We start from the raw sequence: 16,274 nt of genomic DNA, 5'->3' as shown, positions 1-16,274 counted from the left end.
AGTTTGAGAATTTTCATTGTCATTGGTGCGGAACATTTTTTATGAACTGAACAAAATAATTGTCATTTTCTGATTCTGTATTAAAAAGTTCATTGATTTCTACTACAGGCACCCTGGCTAGCTTACAAGGGTGGTTCCAATATTTTCACTGAAATGACACTTGTTACATATAAAAAGTTTCTGAATTTGAAATATGTGTTTATTTTTTAAATTTAAGACAAGCAACCTAACCACACGAACTGAGCATTGCAAGTGTTAGATAGGGCTACATTCGGACTTTGACACTGGAAAACTCTTGAAGCTCTAAGGGTGTCGTGAAAGAAAAAAGTTTGGGATCCTACTTACTTAGGTATCTTATGTTAATTAATTTTTAAAATGTACTTAGAAGAAAAGAAAGGAAATTTATTTATTTCTTCAAAATATGAACCAAATGTATTTTTTTTTCAGTAGCCACAGAACTGAAATGCATACCTTTCATTATGCAAGTTACTGATTGTGTGTGTCAGATATAATGCTTTGATGAGTAGAACATGTTTTCTTTTTGGGGACACAGCTAAACCTAAAACCTGAATATACACTACATTGAGTATTTTTTAAAAAAATTAATCTAATTTCTACAACTTAAAAATAATGGTGCACACACTTACATTTGTGTCCAAAGTTTATTAGGACCCTCTGAAGACTCTTGAGTTAGTTCAGTCTTACTTGAAGAACCACTGAAACTCTGGTCATTGGTTTTCGAAACATTTGTAGAATCAATATTTTTTTCATTACCTGAAGATGTACATTTTGATTTGGATCTCTTGGCTGAGGGAGAAACCGATTCTTTTGGTCTGCAACAAAACAAACAAACAAATGTTTAATCGGATTATACTTTAATTACATTTGTGCAAAAGATAAATAAATTTTCAATTGAACTTAAATACCCACATTCATAATATCTTATTGATTGATTAATTGATTTAGTTTATTTTACTTCACATTTTGTGCCTCTTGCCTAATTTACTAAGATGGGGATGAGTGATGAAATGATGGAATTGATGAATGGACATTCACAAACAACCAAGCCCCGAGCGGGATTCAAACCCAGGACCCTTGGCATCGCAGTGCGATGTGCTAACCACTCGGCCACAGGGTCCAGCTCATAATATGTTGTAATTAGGGCTGAGCCAATACCACTTTCAACCGATACAGATACCCTCAGCAATTCCCAACAATACTAGTACATTGCAGTAATTAAAATTTGTTCAAAATATTGATCAATATTGATGTGTAAATATTCTTCTGCAATTGTATGAATCCATTTACCTAGAAATCTGCTAAAAAAATATTCAAAAAATACATCAGGATATTAAGATAGTGTTGTGTGGCAATCTTGCGGAGCCCGTGAAAGACCAAAATGTCAGAAAAGTATCAGCTGGTATCGGTAGATGAATTCCAACTGATACTTTCCGATACAATGAATTTCAAATTGTTTTTTTCCTAAGATAAATACAACTATTTTTCCTGCAACAAAGCAATGCTTAAGTACAATATCCCTCCACGTGGGTATCCTATAACTTGGTGGGATACAGGGAAACATAATCACATTTTCCAATCCGATCATCACCAAGGAGTGATTGTTTTGAAATGCAGGCTAACTGTGTACTCACTCACTTTCAGATATCTGTATTGAAAAAAGTATGTGACTTAGCTGCTCGTAAGCGTGTAGGCTTGCTTAGACAGACCAAAATAAAGGATTTTTTTAAACGTTAATTTTGTGTACTGTGTGTATTGTTCATGCAAAATGCGTATGTAATATGTACATATTTTTGTTTAATAAACTGTACCACATACTATATATTCCTACTAAAGTTGCCTTTGTACGTTACTTTGTAATACATACTTAAAGAGATGCCTGTTTTTATGAATAAATTTACTGTTCAGTACTTCTTTTTGGCAAATAAACATGTACAGTTCGATTATCCGAACAAACCAGTTTTCCGAACACCCATGTCCCCCAATTACTTCGGATAATCGACGCTCTACTGTAGTTTATTTTTTTCAATTTGAACTGACATTCATAACATTCATTAACGATTCCAATATTGACAAAAGAATAGCTTAGGCGTTCTGCTACTTTCACCGTAAAACACTCACACACACACACACACACACTCTCACTCACTCTCTCTCTCTCTCTCTCTCTCTCTCTCTCTCTCTCTCTCTCTCTCTCTCTCTCTCTCATCCTTCCCGATGGCGCTGTAGTAGAGAAGTCACATTGTAATCAAGGAGTCCCCTGTTCGATACCCGGTGCAGACACAGTGGTTAGGATCCCACTTTAAACTGTAGATGCAGTCTCGATTAGCCTTTGTGTGCATAAAGTAGACTTAAAATAGCAAATGAAAATAAAAATAAAAATCACCGTAACTCTCTACAAAGCCAGAGGATCCATTTTTGAAAGCTGTTGAGGCTTAGATGTAGCATTGCATTCGTATCATTACCCATCAACTTCGTCGTCGCGATTATCGCAAGAGGTAAAAATGCGACACAAAATAACCCAAACAGAAGCTTGGAATCAATCTGAATATTGGTTGCGTTGGATACATGGTAGAATTGTTTTAAATATCACTTCCTGTGATGTAATAGGGTTTTTGATTAAGGACCATTTGTATAATGCATATCGTTGATGCGAACAATAAGTAGTTTCACGTTCACCACACTCTTCGGTTGTTTAGAAATCGTAAGGAAAAAGATCTCTAAATTTCCGCTTTCACATGTCAATGAAACTTTAAAATAAGTTCAGTGTAGGTCACAAAAGAGATTTACATATTGTTATGATATCTTTTAAACACCACGAAATCTAATTCCAATAGAATACGATACTACTCCTTACGTTCCTGTAAATGTTCACCATTAGTCTGGCGAAAGAAAGTAACTAAGATGTCCGTGTTTCCTTGAGGAAAGATAAGGCGCCTGCTTGTAGTAAGCAAGCACCAACTGCTTCGATCAGTGACCTTCACTGCAGAGTGACTCACAGCAGGCCTGCGCTCGTTCCAGTGTGCGTATAAAACAGGTATTTTATTTTGTTCGTTCCAATCCACAGTTATATCAAGCTAACATTCTAATATTTTCGTAAAATATGTAGTAAACAAGTTGTATACATTATGGTCTTCCAGAGTGTTGTTGCCTGCTATTTACACGCGGGAGATGGGGGTGTTGTAAACATTTCTGAACCCAAAGGTCGAGCACGAAGGAAAATTCGTGTAAGCATTGGAGGTAATAACAAGGTAATAGAAGTTGAAGGAAATGCTGGAATAAATTATATCAGAAATACAGTAAAAACAGTTCTCATCACACATAGGGCTATCACATTACTCTTCAGCGGAAAGTAGGACAAATTGTCTCAAAATGTTGAACACGATCGTATTTGCAGTAACTATAATAGGTTACTAAGACATCTTAGCATATAACGAGAATATGACACATCTTCAGCTGAAAAATTAATGTTGAAGTGAACGGTTGAGTTCAAAATTCCTCAACTGCTAATTAATAGCACGGCTGTATGTGATTTCAACTTGTGTATGTAAGACAGAACGTTGTTTGTCGATGTGGGTCCAGGAAGAGAAAACAATCCATGAATTCGGGAAGGAAAAAATTCACAATTTCGTAAACAAAGTCTGGAAGTTCTTGTTTATTAATATGTAAAAAAAAAAAAAACTACTATACACTGGGAAAAAAACAGAATTGTGTGCCTTATTTCTCCAATAACGAGAAAAATTACTTGTTACTTCGAACAAATTACCGACACTTATATCGATAAAACTTCACAAAGTACATATATCCGGACGTTTTCGGATCTAGAAAATCGTGAAGTAATTTCTGAGCTAGGAATTGTAATTGTTTTTCCGAACATCCAGTAGCAACCATGCACACTCTTTGATTTAAGCATAGTTCTCCAAGGAACCACGTTATCTTAGACTTCCCTCAGTTTTTCTGTTTCTCCATCTAATTTGAAGTTACGTGATGCTCAAAATACGTATAAGACATTTGAGATTTCTTTCAAATTCCTTCCGGAGGCCAGACACAACTATAAAATACAGGACACATCCGGAAATAAGATTGATTCTTATAAGTTTTTTATTTTCTTATTTAGCATCGTTTTTCTTTCACCTCTTGCTAATCGCGATGACGAGGATGAGTGATATGATGAAATTGATGAAGGGGCACTCACAAAGAACACCAATATGCACGACGGGATTCGAACCCAGGACATTAGACATCGTAGCGCATTGTGCTAACCACTCCGTCACAGACGGAATTCTTATAGCCCTAATCGTTCCTCAAGCATATTTCCTATCTTTAACTACACACGAAACATAATGAATAATCTAAATAAACAGGTGCCAGTTCACACTCTAACCGTAAAAAAACATATGCATGTGAAAATGCAAAATAATATTTATTTTTAGGTAGTTGTGACTTATTATTGTATATTAAAGAAATATATTAGTGATAAAATGACGGAAGTAGAGGAACATCTCCAATGAAACACTCATGCCTTATGGATATGTTTATTTCTTGCCGAACAAGGTTCCGAGTTCGAGTTCCGACCGAAATGGATTCATTGTGTATGTTCATTCATGTCTTTAATGTAATCATAAATCGTCGTCATGAATAATTTAACTTCAGAGGAAGAAAACTGAGGTAATTACTAATAAAAACAATAACAAAACAAATTTGATCTTAAAGCCCTGGCTTTGCGCTACATATTCCATCACGGGGATCATAGTCGTGCGCCCATGGGGAGGGCAAATACACCCCTAATCATGGACGTCTGCAGATTTTTTCCACGAAGAGACAAGCAAGGTATTTTTCCATGGGGCATATTACCCCGATAATAGTGTTGCATTATCGCATTCCTGCATCCTCATTATAATAATTAATGTAAATTATTATGACTGAAATAAAATTATACATGTGAAAACGTACTTTTTGGTTGACATTCGTTTTCTAAGGGGAAGATGTGGCAATCCTTGCCTCCCTTTCAGACATCTATGCCCCTATATTATTATATTTTCACCTAGAAATTAAACTATATTATACTCTTAAAGAAAATTAAGTATTTTCAAGCCGATGAAAGTTCAAGGCAACTAGTGTTGCCCACGGGACAAGACGGGACAGGCTTTTAAAAATTCGAGACGAGATTGATCATGTTTCCAGAGACAAATGAATATTTTCGAGACGAGACAGCATTTCCCAGCATTTCCACGAGACGAGACAGGCCAAAGTCTCGTCTCGTGGGCAACACTAAAGGCAACTACGGGGGAAGGGGTGCAGTGGCGAAACCACAGCCCCCCACAACCTTGAACGGAAATCAATTTTAGGGGTCAAACATGGAAGTAAAGGAAAGCAAGAGTAGCAAAATCTAAGAGTAGCAGGACAAAAGGATACTCAAGATGGATTTTGTTTTCACGTCTTTCGTGCATTATTTCTTCCTGACTGCCAAGAGCACCTGCGGGGGGAGGGGGGGAGGGAAAGAGCTGCAATTGCCCCCTTGATTTCAAATTTTATACACTTTAGGCTAAAAGATTAAAAATCGGCAACTTACGTGTGTGAGTATGAGATTTTTCGTACTACGTTTCGGAGGTTACACTACCTCCTTCTTCAGGTTGAAACGATGTTATTCAGACACCTGACATGGTGCCTCGTCGTGAAAGTGAAGGTTAAGGATTTAGGTTAAAAAGTTGCTTGAAGGACACTTTCTAAAAAAGAATATAAATTACACATCTAAAACCGCGCAATACTATAAAAAAACAAAAGAACGTCCAAGGCTGAAGTCGGCGAACTGCCGACCAGTGCTCGGGGTAGGCGAATGCACGGTGTCAGCCCGTACCTGGGGAAAGAAAACTTCCCCTCCTCAATCCTTCCAAACTGGGGCTCGGGAGTCACCAATCCAAGGAGAAGTCGACCTCCACCTCGGCGGCTTTCCTAACCTCAGGAGTAACACGGAAGCCCATCTCGTCCCTATTCACTGCGGCTTTATCCCATTTTTTAAAGAAATTAACCCAGCCGTCTTCTAAATTCCCATCGTCCCTATTAAGTTTGTTCCAATTTTTCGCGCATATATAGGCAGCTTCATATACGTTTCTGTCCAATTTATTGTTAACCTCCCTAATAACTTCCCTTTTAGCAATCTTATGTCGGTTAACCAATATGTGTTCGGATAATCCTGTTTTGGGTATGCCCTCCTTTACGTCCTTATCATGCTCTCCCCACCTAACTTGCATACTTCTCCCGGTTTGTCCCACATATTCCTTTCCGCATTCACACACTATCCTGTACACTCCCTTCCGCTCTTCAGGGTTATTGCGTCTATCCCCCCTCCCTTTCTTATAGGATGTAAAGTGCTTTTCAATACTCCGGGGCGCTCTTACCCCACACTTTATTCCGTAACCCCTCACGGACTTTTCAATTTTCTCTGAGACCCCCTTAAAATACGGGATCCCGACAAAATATGTGTTCTTTTCACCGTTTCCTATCTCAGTTTTTTCCTCCTCTTTGTCATTTTGCGATGTTTCTTGCCTAACAATCCTTTTGGCTTTCCTAGCTACTTTTTCCAGGTCGCGGATAGTATACCCATTCTTTACCCCCACCTTCCTTATCCATTCCCCTTCTTTCTCTTTCTCTTTTTCGTCATTGCACAGTCTTTCGGCGCGAATGAAAAAGTTAAGAAAAACATTTAATTTAGTCCTATTCGAATGTTGGGATCTCTTATGGAGGTACAGCTCTCCAGCTAACGGTTTATGGAAGACCCCGGTTACGATCTGTTGTCCGGTTTTTGTAAGGCACAAGTCAAGAAAGTGGATCTTTCCGTTGGCCATATCTTCCCTAGTAAACCCAATCCTGGGGTCCTGCTTCCCCAATTGGTCGAAAATGCTGTCAAGTTTGATTTCATTCCCTATGATGAGGATGTCATCTACGTATCTCCCATAATATTTTACCTCCCCCCTCCCCCCTACATGCTCCATAGCGGCTTTTTCGACGTAGTGCATGAAGATGTTGGCCACAAGGCCAGAGATGGGATTGCCCATGGCCAACCCTTCTTTTTGTCGGAAGATTTTATCGTTAACGTAGAAGTAATTGTACCCCGTAATGAGAAAAAACCACCGGACATACTCCCAGGCGACCAAGATTTCAACGTTTTGGTCAATCAACCATCTACACAAACAATCCCCAGCTTTGTCCCGGGGGACACTGGGGTACAGATTAATAACGTCGAAACTACAGATTACGTCCCGTTCTCCTATGGTGAGTTTCTCAATAGTTTCTTTGACCATAAGAGAGTTTTTGACGCTATACGGAGTGTCCATATTCATTTTTCCCATTCTCTTAATCATTTCTTTAGCTAAACCATATCCTGGATGTGCATACATGGGGATGATGGGTCTGAGGGGTATCCCCTCCTTATGGGTCTTAGGTATCCCAAAGGCCGTAGGAATATTCCCTTCCTTAACCCCCTTAAGTAATTTCTTTTTTTCCGCGCTTCCCAAGGTAAAACTGGTTTCTAAATAAACAGGTGCCAGTTCACACTCTAACCGTAAAAAAACATATGCATGTGAAAATGCAAAATAATATTTATTTTTAGGTAGTTGTGACTTATTATTGTATATTAAAGAAATATATTAGTGATAAAATGACGGAAGTAGAGGAACATCTCCAATGAAACACTCATGCCTTATGGATATGTTTATTTCTTGCCGAACAAGGTTCCGAGTTCGAGTTCCGACCGAAATGGATTCATTGTGTATGTTCATTCATGTCTTTAATGTAATCATAAATCGTCGTCATGAATAATTTAACTTCAGAGGAAGAAAACTGAGGTAATTACTAATAAAAACAATAACAAAACAAATTTGATCTTAAAGCCCTGGCTTTGCGCTACATATTCCATCACGGGGATCATAGTCGTGCGCCCATGGGGAGGGCAAATACACCCCTAATCATGGACGTCTGCAGATTTTTTCCACGAAGAGACAAGCAAGGTATTTTTCCATGGGGCATATTACCCCGATAATAGTGTTGCATTATCGCATTCCTGCATCCTCATTATAATAATTAATGTAAATTATTATGACTGAAATAAAATTATACATGTGAAAACGTACTTTTTGGTTGACATTCGTTTTCTAAGGGGAAGATGTGGCAATCCTTGCCTCCCTTTCAGACATCTATGCCCCTATATTATTATATTTTCACCTAGAAATTAAACTATATTATACTCTTAAAGAAAATTAAGTATTTTCAAGCCGATGAAAGTTCAAGGCAACTAGTGTTGCCCACGGGACAAGACGGGACAGGCTTTTAAAAATTCGAGACGAGATTGATCATGTTTCCAGAGACAAATGAATATTTTCGAGACGAGACAGCATTTCCCAGCATTTCCACGAGACGAGACAGGCCAAAGTCTCGTCTCGTGGGCAACACTAAAGGCAACTACGGGGGAAGGGGTGCAGTGGCGAAACCACAGCCCCCCACAACCTTGAACGGAAATCAATTTTAGGGGTCAAACATGGAAGTAAAGGAAAGCAAGAGTAGCAAAATCTAAGAGTAGCAGGACAAAAGGATACTCAAGATGGATTTTGTTTTCACGTCTTTCGTGCATTATTTCTTCCTGACTGCCAAGAGCACCTGCGGGGGGAGGGGGGGGAGGGACAGAGCTGCAATTGCCCCCTTGATTTCAAATTTTATACAAATATAAATACCTTTTGTAAAATGTTCTTGTTCGCTTCGCTCGCAATGTCTGCTTTTCTTGCAGTCTAGTCAAGTTCAGAGCCGTAGCTAGGGGTCGGCGGGAGTTAACCCTGGACGCCAAACAATCTAAATCAAAAAAATTGTAAAAGAGAATAATATGGCACTCCATGAATTTTTCCCCATATTAAATCGACATTGTTTTCATTTTGCAAAAATTTGGATCTGAAAATTTATTGGTCGCTTTGCTCGCAATTTGTTTTCTGTAATGCATTTTATATCGAGGAGAGAAGTACTGCTGCTAAAAGTTTTTCTCTTAAGTGCATGAACAATTGTTTGGAGGAAAAGGAACGCGCAGATTTGAAAGACAATTTATATGATTTTTACTGTTGGTATATATATATATATATATGTGTGTGTGTGTGAGTGTGTGTTGTATATATATATGTATGTATGTATTTATATGTGTGTGTGGGGTGGGGGGAGGGGTGTACTATATATAAACACACCCATCAATGCAATAAAATTTAAACAAGTGAGATGAAATTACGTTATTCTTTTCCGGCCTGAAATATAATCAAGGCTATCCCCCTCTAATCAGAGGGTCTGCGCACGCCTATGACGGGGACTGACACTTGACGTAGGTGTAGACACGCTTCCTACAATGTGATGATATCGCGATTACGTAATGGATGTGCAGCCACTTAACTGAAGCCCCCAAAATTCACATTTTATTACTAAATTGTAAATTAGCATAATATCACATAGTTTACCTATTCATAATATGCGCCACTTTGGTGCACTTTGTGGATTGTGCATTAATCAACATCAGGTTAATCGCGGCAGGCAAAGTGGAGGGAAAATGACAATGAAGCACAACGAGGGGGCTCTTGGTTCCCGATTAATGAAACTTTGTCTACATGCAACTGAGTCGCTGCGTGAAATCACTGAAAATGTCATTTATTAATTTATTAATTTTGCTTATTTTATATTGCTTTTCTAGCACTTGGCGTCAACAAAAGCGATGAGGATGATTAATGAAGTTATGAAATGGATGATAGAACATGATGATCCATGTCTTACACAAAATTCTAAGTTGGGACTAATGAATATCGATTCGTCTTATCATTTGTCAAGTAGTTGTTTTTAACTCCAATCTTTTTCAAGGACTTCTGGGTTGACAGCATGTGTGTTGTGCGATGATGATTTGACGAAAACCACCATTTCAGTGAACTTTCTTGACAATGACTCTAATATCAGTAAAGAGAACATTTTCTTACGAATAGCTGTTGTTTGTTATGGCTGGGCCTGGGGGTATGACTCACGCTGCTGTCAATACTCAATCATTTCCGAGAATCCAGGTCCGCCAGGCAAACCCAAGCAACAATTTTGTTATTTGGGTTGCATAGACAACAGGCTTTAAGATGTTACGATATCATAGGTCTCGTGGCCCAAGAACTATTTTCCATGACTGTACATGGGGGGACCCAAAAGAAAACTGAATTGTTCTCTGGTGGGCAGGTAAATTGTAGTACATCCTTTCGCCGCTAGATGTCTTCTGCATCGGTCGTGGTGCCACGTAGCAAATTTTTATGTCAAGTGCCTCTCACATGTTTGTCTATATTTGTGATGGTGGAAAAGTTAGAAAAACTTGAGGTTGTGAATTTATTTTTTGTTAGGGAAAATGGCAAGGGGAACAATTGTAATGCTTGAAACAGCTTACAAGTGGTTTTCCCACTTCAGGAATGGTAAATTGTCACATTCAGACCAACCTCGTTCAGGGTGACAAGTCAAGTCGTTGCCAATTCCTTTCTCTGACGCAAACGGCATTGTTCACGCAGAATTCGTTCCTAATGGTTAACCTGTTAATGAGGCATTTTAACTACAAGTTCTGAAACATTTGCTTGATGCGTTGATATGAAAACATCCCGAGTTGTGACAAAGTGGAGAGTGATGGCTTCACCACGACAACGTCCCAGTGCAAAAAGCCTTGATGGTGACAAAATTTTTAACCAAAAACAGCATGACCCAGCTTATCCACCCATCATATTCACCCAATCCCAACAGGCCCTTAGCTAGAATTGATCTCCAGGCGGGCTCATGGGTTATCAGGGGGGGCTTCGTAAACAAAGTCCATTTTTCAAAAGTTTAACAGTGTTAATGACGGTAAATTATTTTTGTGTGTGTGGGGTGGGGGGGCATGAAGTTAATATAAAATTTAGAAATAACACACAAATAACATTTTTCTATAGGTATCAGCTAAAACACCTCTTGAAGTGTAAATTACTAAGTAACTAACTCTCTAGCCTTCTTAAACCTAAAGGGTCATGGCTGCAGCAACACAAGCCTTCCATCTGTCCCTATCTTGAGCAAGATCTATATACTCTTTTCCATCTCTACCAATTTCCTTTAGGTCTATCTCAACGTTGTCCCTCCATCTTCGTCTTGGCCTTCCTACAGGTCTCTTACCATCAGGTTTCCCAACAAGAATCTTGTAAACTCCTCTTTCCTCTCCCATTCGTGCCACATGGCCTGCCCACCTAAGTCTTCTTGATTTAATCATTCTAATAATATCTGGACATGAATACAACTTTTTTATTTAAAATGATAGGTGGGTCATGTGAGGCATGACCATAAGATAGAATTTCGTCAGGATGTCAAATCTGAAATCAGATTTCATATAACTTCATTTGGTGAAAAGTTATTGGCAACTGAAAGTGATGTTTACCTGTTTTGACATACTCCAAAAGGTGTCCCCCTAGGCCTATTTTGTATCGCCCATATCAAATTCCATGAAAATACATCACTGTGGATTTTACAAGGGGTGGTAAGGGACTTCTGATACATCCTGTATTTTCATTAACATATGAAAATGCCAAAATCATGGCATAGAGGTAAATAAAAATGACCGCCGGAACCAAATGCAACACTGAAAAGCTTTCAATGCCAATTCAAACAATTAAAGAATACAGAAATAGGTGGTTAAACATTCAAAAACTCATATTTTATAAAAAAACTACTAAGGCATTCTTGTGGATGAGTTGGCAAGGCTGCCAGTAGGGGTTGGTATGACCCTGAAGTACTAGCTTAGGTTATATTTAGAGCACTGTCGTTCTTACAGTCCTCGGTGTGAGACTTACAATCACAGTTTGTAAGCAATGCCTTTTAAGCATGTCGCCCACTGAGACGTGGAGAAATGTGGCAACAGAACTTCTATTGTCTGCTTCTATTGAAATCAAATAGTGTAATGCCCACTACAGTGAAACACGCAGAACTGAACAGGAATTTCTGTGACAAAAGTCTGCAAGTTATCTTAAAGGTTATTGCCAACTGAGACCCCGAAAATTAATCTGTTGCTTTCTGTTGCTCCACATCTCAGTGGGCGTTAATCTTTATGCGCACATAGCGAATCGCTATGTTGGAAGCATATTTTGAGAATGCCACATGAAAGATGTGTGGAGAAATGGAGAAGTCTATTTCCCTGATGATCCGGCACCAGCTAAAACTGCAATTAATCATTGATTCAAATTTTAATTTCAACATTCTTTGTGTATTTCAACGTGCAGAAAGTAGTTTTCTGTCTTGTCAGTGTGTTACTGACCACAGAGTTTGCAGTATTACTGACATTAAGTTTACAAATGATTTTTTTATGAATTTCAAGATATAGTTAACAAATGTATGTATTCATTACGTTGACAAGTTCAATAAATTATAAGCAAAAAGTTATCAAGCTTTCAGTGTGGGGACTTTTCGAATGCACTGTACTTTTAACAATTTTGAAGCAACAAGGGTTGGCTGAAATGGTGTTGAATGACCTGTACTTGATTAATTATAGTCACTTATTTCATAATATTCTAAAATATTAATTTAGTTAATTCTACTTCGTTTTTCTGCCACTATTGGATAATAACATAGGTGAGCATTAGTGATGATTACGGAACGGATTTTAAGGTGCAGCACTTTTCCCAAAATATAGCTGTTTTCATACAGATCATTTGAGATATGTATTTTAGGACATGAAATCAAGTAAAATGAACACAATTTGTAGCATCTTTTTGTGAGATTAGCACATTTATCCACTTTTACCCCCTTTTTGATGATTCAGCATCTTTTACCTTCCTTTCATGTTTTGTTAAAAAATTGGACAGAAAAATAATTTATTTTACACTCTTCTTGTACAGCTACATAAAATCCTATAATCTCATTTTGTAGAGGAGAATGAGATCTATAAAATGGTATAATAAAATCATTGCAGCCCCATTAGTTCCCAAGATAATCTAGCAAAACCCAGGAGAGAAAACACAAACTTCAACAAAACCTATTTGGCAGATCCACAGTTCTGTATGCGGTCCACGAGCATTACATAAAGAAGGCGCACAAAAAGAGAGCATTGAACAAAGGCATTTTATCAGCACCTTATCGAAAATATTTTCAGATCCTCTTCTTCCCATCCTAGAGCATAATTTTGCACCTGAAAATCCATTTCCCTAGTGATGAAATTGCTGAAGGAATATTAAGAAAAAACACTAAAATTTTGTAAAAGAAAGAAGCAAAGGAACTACTTAGGTCAGTGGTTCCCAAAGTGTGGACTAGGGTTATGACTAAAAATTTTATTCCAAAATTTTGTATCTCCTGTGGTCGCAAATCAAGAACTTTTGTAACCTGATTACTTGATTACTAAAAAATAAATATTGCAGGTGGCTCTTAAAAAAACTTCCCACCAACCCGTTTCAGTTTCAGTGTGTGTCACGAGAACTGTATGTACGGTGTTGTAGCCTGTAGCTAATAAAAAAGAAGATCTTTATAATATCGCTCACGATAAAATATCTAATAAAATGTGTTGATATTTTTACTAAAACATTATTTAAAATGATATGTGTATTTGTGTCTGTATTTAGTTACAGATTATGCTAATTACACAGTGTGTGTGACTGTTGGTGGGTTCAAACTACGGGGATTCTTCGGAAAGAACTTCACAATAAATTTAATATTTTCATAACCCTACATTATTAATAACAACTATGTTTGAAAAATATATTTCGAAAAATACCACAAACAACATTTGAAAAGGGCATTATTAATGTAACAATTAGTAAATTAATGTAGTAATTATTAAATGATTATTTATTAAGTGACTAATTGTGTATATTTTCTCTATTTTCAGGTTTGGTAGTTCAATATTAGTATTATAATGGTATATTATAAATCAAGTGCAGCGATTAAGAAAAATGCGGAATCATGGACGCAGAATGTAGCCACTGAAGCAAAAAAAGACGAGATGTACCTATAATTGAAACACTTAGTTCTTTTACTAGACTTCCGCAAAAGAAATAAATTATTGGTCGCTATCATACACTTCTGGAAACAGCGAAAGGTAAGAAAGAAAGAATGGCTATGATAACTGGTGAGCTTACCGTTCTCTGGGAAATATTTAGCTTTCCAATTTTATCAAAACAAACAATTATGTCAAAAGTAGTTAAATTGATTGAAGAGAACGATAAAAATAGAAAGAGGAAAAAGGATTCATTTCAAGATGAAATAGAAAATATATTTGACATAACAGAAACAGACGGAAATTGGCTGGGCCAAGAAGATAAAGAACTATACAAGTTACAAGTTAAATCACAAGGTAAAATTGGATATGTAACAAGCACAGTTGCTGCACAATCGTCCATCCATCCCTCTAAGCAAGAAAATCGGCTTCACAATCTAAACCAAACGCTGTCTTTGCCACTGATGTAGACGATGCATCATCAGCAGAAGTAAGTAGTGATAAAATCTTTTCTAACACAGCATCTGTATCTGAAGAAAGTGAAAATGATAATGACAAAAGAAAACGAGCCGTGCGTTTTTCAACATCACATGCAGCTAAGTTAGTGACAAAAAAATCTCTTTCAAGTAATAAAGCTGCTGTAGTGTGCTCCAGTCTAGCCGAATATGGAATCAGTGTTCCAACACCATCACAGTCAGGTGTTTGGCAAGCTGTTATAAGAAGTGGCGAAGATGCGAAGCGTAAAATAAAATCTATTTTGTAAGAAGAGAAACATTTCTGCCTTCATTTTGACGGTAAGTGAATTGCAAATCACGAGTATCAAGTGGTAATCTCGAAGAGTTCACTTAAGAGAATTGGAATTAGGTATAGTAAAATGTGAAAGCAGATCATCAAAGGATATTTTTAATGCACTGCAAAGTTTGCTGAATGAATTTGATGCATGGAAGAACTTCAAAATGATCATATGTAACACAACAGCAGTAAATACTGACCGAGTGAATGGAATTGTTAAAAAATTAAAAAGTGAAATGACCATAAGAGGATTTGATCAGCCACAGTACATTGACTGCCAGCATCATATTCTTGATAGAATCGCAAAGCATGTGTTTGACTTCTTTAATCTGATTTCTTCTACCAAACCAACTCTCAACTATGAATTCGTGGACGAAGTGATAAAACAATACAATGTCTTGCAGCAGTCCTACAAGCCAGAAAGTGAAATGATAACTGTTCAAAATCCAGGTTGGTGAGATGGTTTTAGATTTCTGTATGAGTTATGTAGAGCATTCCGTTTCCTTACAGATACTGGTGCATACCCAGTAATTACATGGAGAAAATTACTGTCTCTTCACAATGCCAGCTGGAATTCACGTGCTATATATGCTCTTATTTCGTACTCCTCATTCCTAAATGGAGAATATCACTGGAAATACCCTGCGCTTTCATCTCAAATACATGGCAGGAAGCCTGGTTTTCTAACCAAATGTTCAACGCAGAGATTCACCAGAAACTGATGGATGGAATTTCCGAATTAAATTGCTCTGCGGCCATGAAGTGCTCTGTACCTTACTGGAATGTTGAAAGATCCGTTGTAGATATACCACGGACAAATATTTGTGCCGAACAAGGGGTGAAATTAATGGAAGAACTGTACCAGAAATACAAAACAGATAAATATTTGAATCTGAAGCTTTTTTCAACTAATACATTTTGACTGTGCTGAATGTACTTAAGTTTGAGAATTTTCATTGTCATTGGTGCGGAACATTTTTTATGAACTGAACAAAATAATTGTCATTTTCTGATTCTGTATTAAAAAGTTCATTGATTTCTACTACAGGCACCCTGGCTAGCTTACAAGGGTGGTTCCAATATTTTCACTGAAATGACACTTGTTACATATAAAAAGTTTCTGAATTTGAAATATGTGTTTATTTTTTAAATTTAAGACAAGCAACCTAACCACACGAACTGAGCATTGCAAGTGTTAGATAGGGCTACATTCGGACTTTGACACTGGAAAACTCTTGAAGCTCTAAGGGTGTCGTGAAAGAAAAAAGTTTGGGATCCTACTTACTTAGGTATCTTATGTTAATTAATTTTTAAAATGTACTTAGAAGAAAAGAAAGGAAATTTATTTATTTCTTCAAAATATGAACCAAATGTATTTTTTTTTCAGTAGCCACAGAACTGAAATGCATACCTTTCATTATGCAAGTTACTGATTGTGTGTGTCAGATATAATGCTTTGATGAGTAGAACATGTTTTCTT

At 37.3% G+C, this 16,274-nt stretch overlaps 1 protein-coding gene across 3 annotated transcripts in view; it reads right to left on the bottom strand.

Annotated features, from left to right (window-relative positions):
• LOC145989484 (uncharacterized) overlaps nt 1-16,274 on the bottom strand; it is a 90,929-nt gene that overhangs the window by 17,256 nt on the left and 57,399 nt on the right. For 2 of the 3 annotated variants that reach the window (XM_083124833.1, XM_083124832.1), the window contains one exon: nt 648-833. The exons of the other annotated variant lie outside the window; for it this stretch is intronic. In XM_083124833.1, the coding sequence (XP_082980959.1) occupies nt 648-833 (186 nt within the window). The remainder of the gene's footprint in view (nt 1-647; nt 834-16,274) is intronic. 3 annotated transcript variants of the gene reach the window in all.

This window comes from Lepisma saccharinum, chromosome 6 (genome assembly GCF_977018435.1).
Source record: "Lepisma saccharinum chromosome 6, izLepSacc3.1, whole genome shotgun sequence".
Taxonomy (NCBI): Eukaryota; Metazoa; Arthropoda; class Insecta; order Zygentoma; family Lepismatidae; genus Lepisma; species Lepisma saccharinum.
The sequence above is the reverse complement of the archived record's forward strand: the minus strand, read 5'-3'. Positions and strand labels throughout refer to the sequence as shown.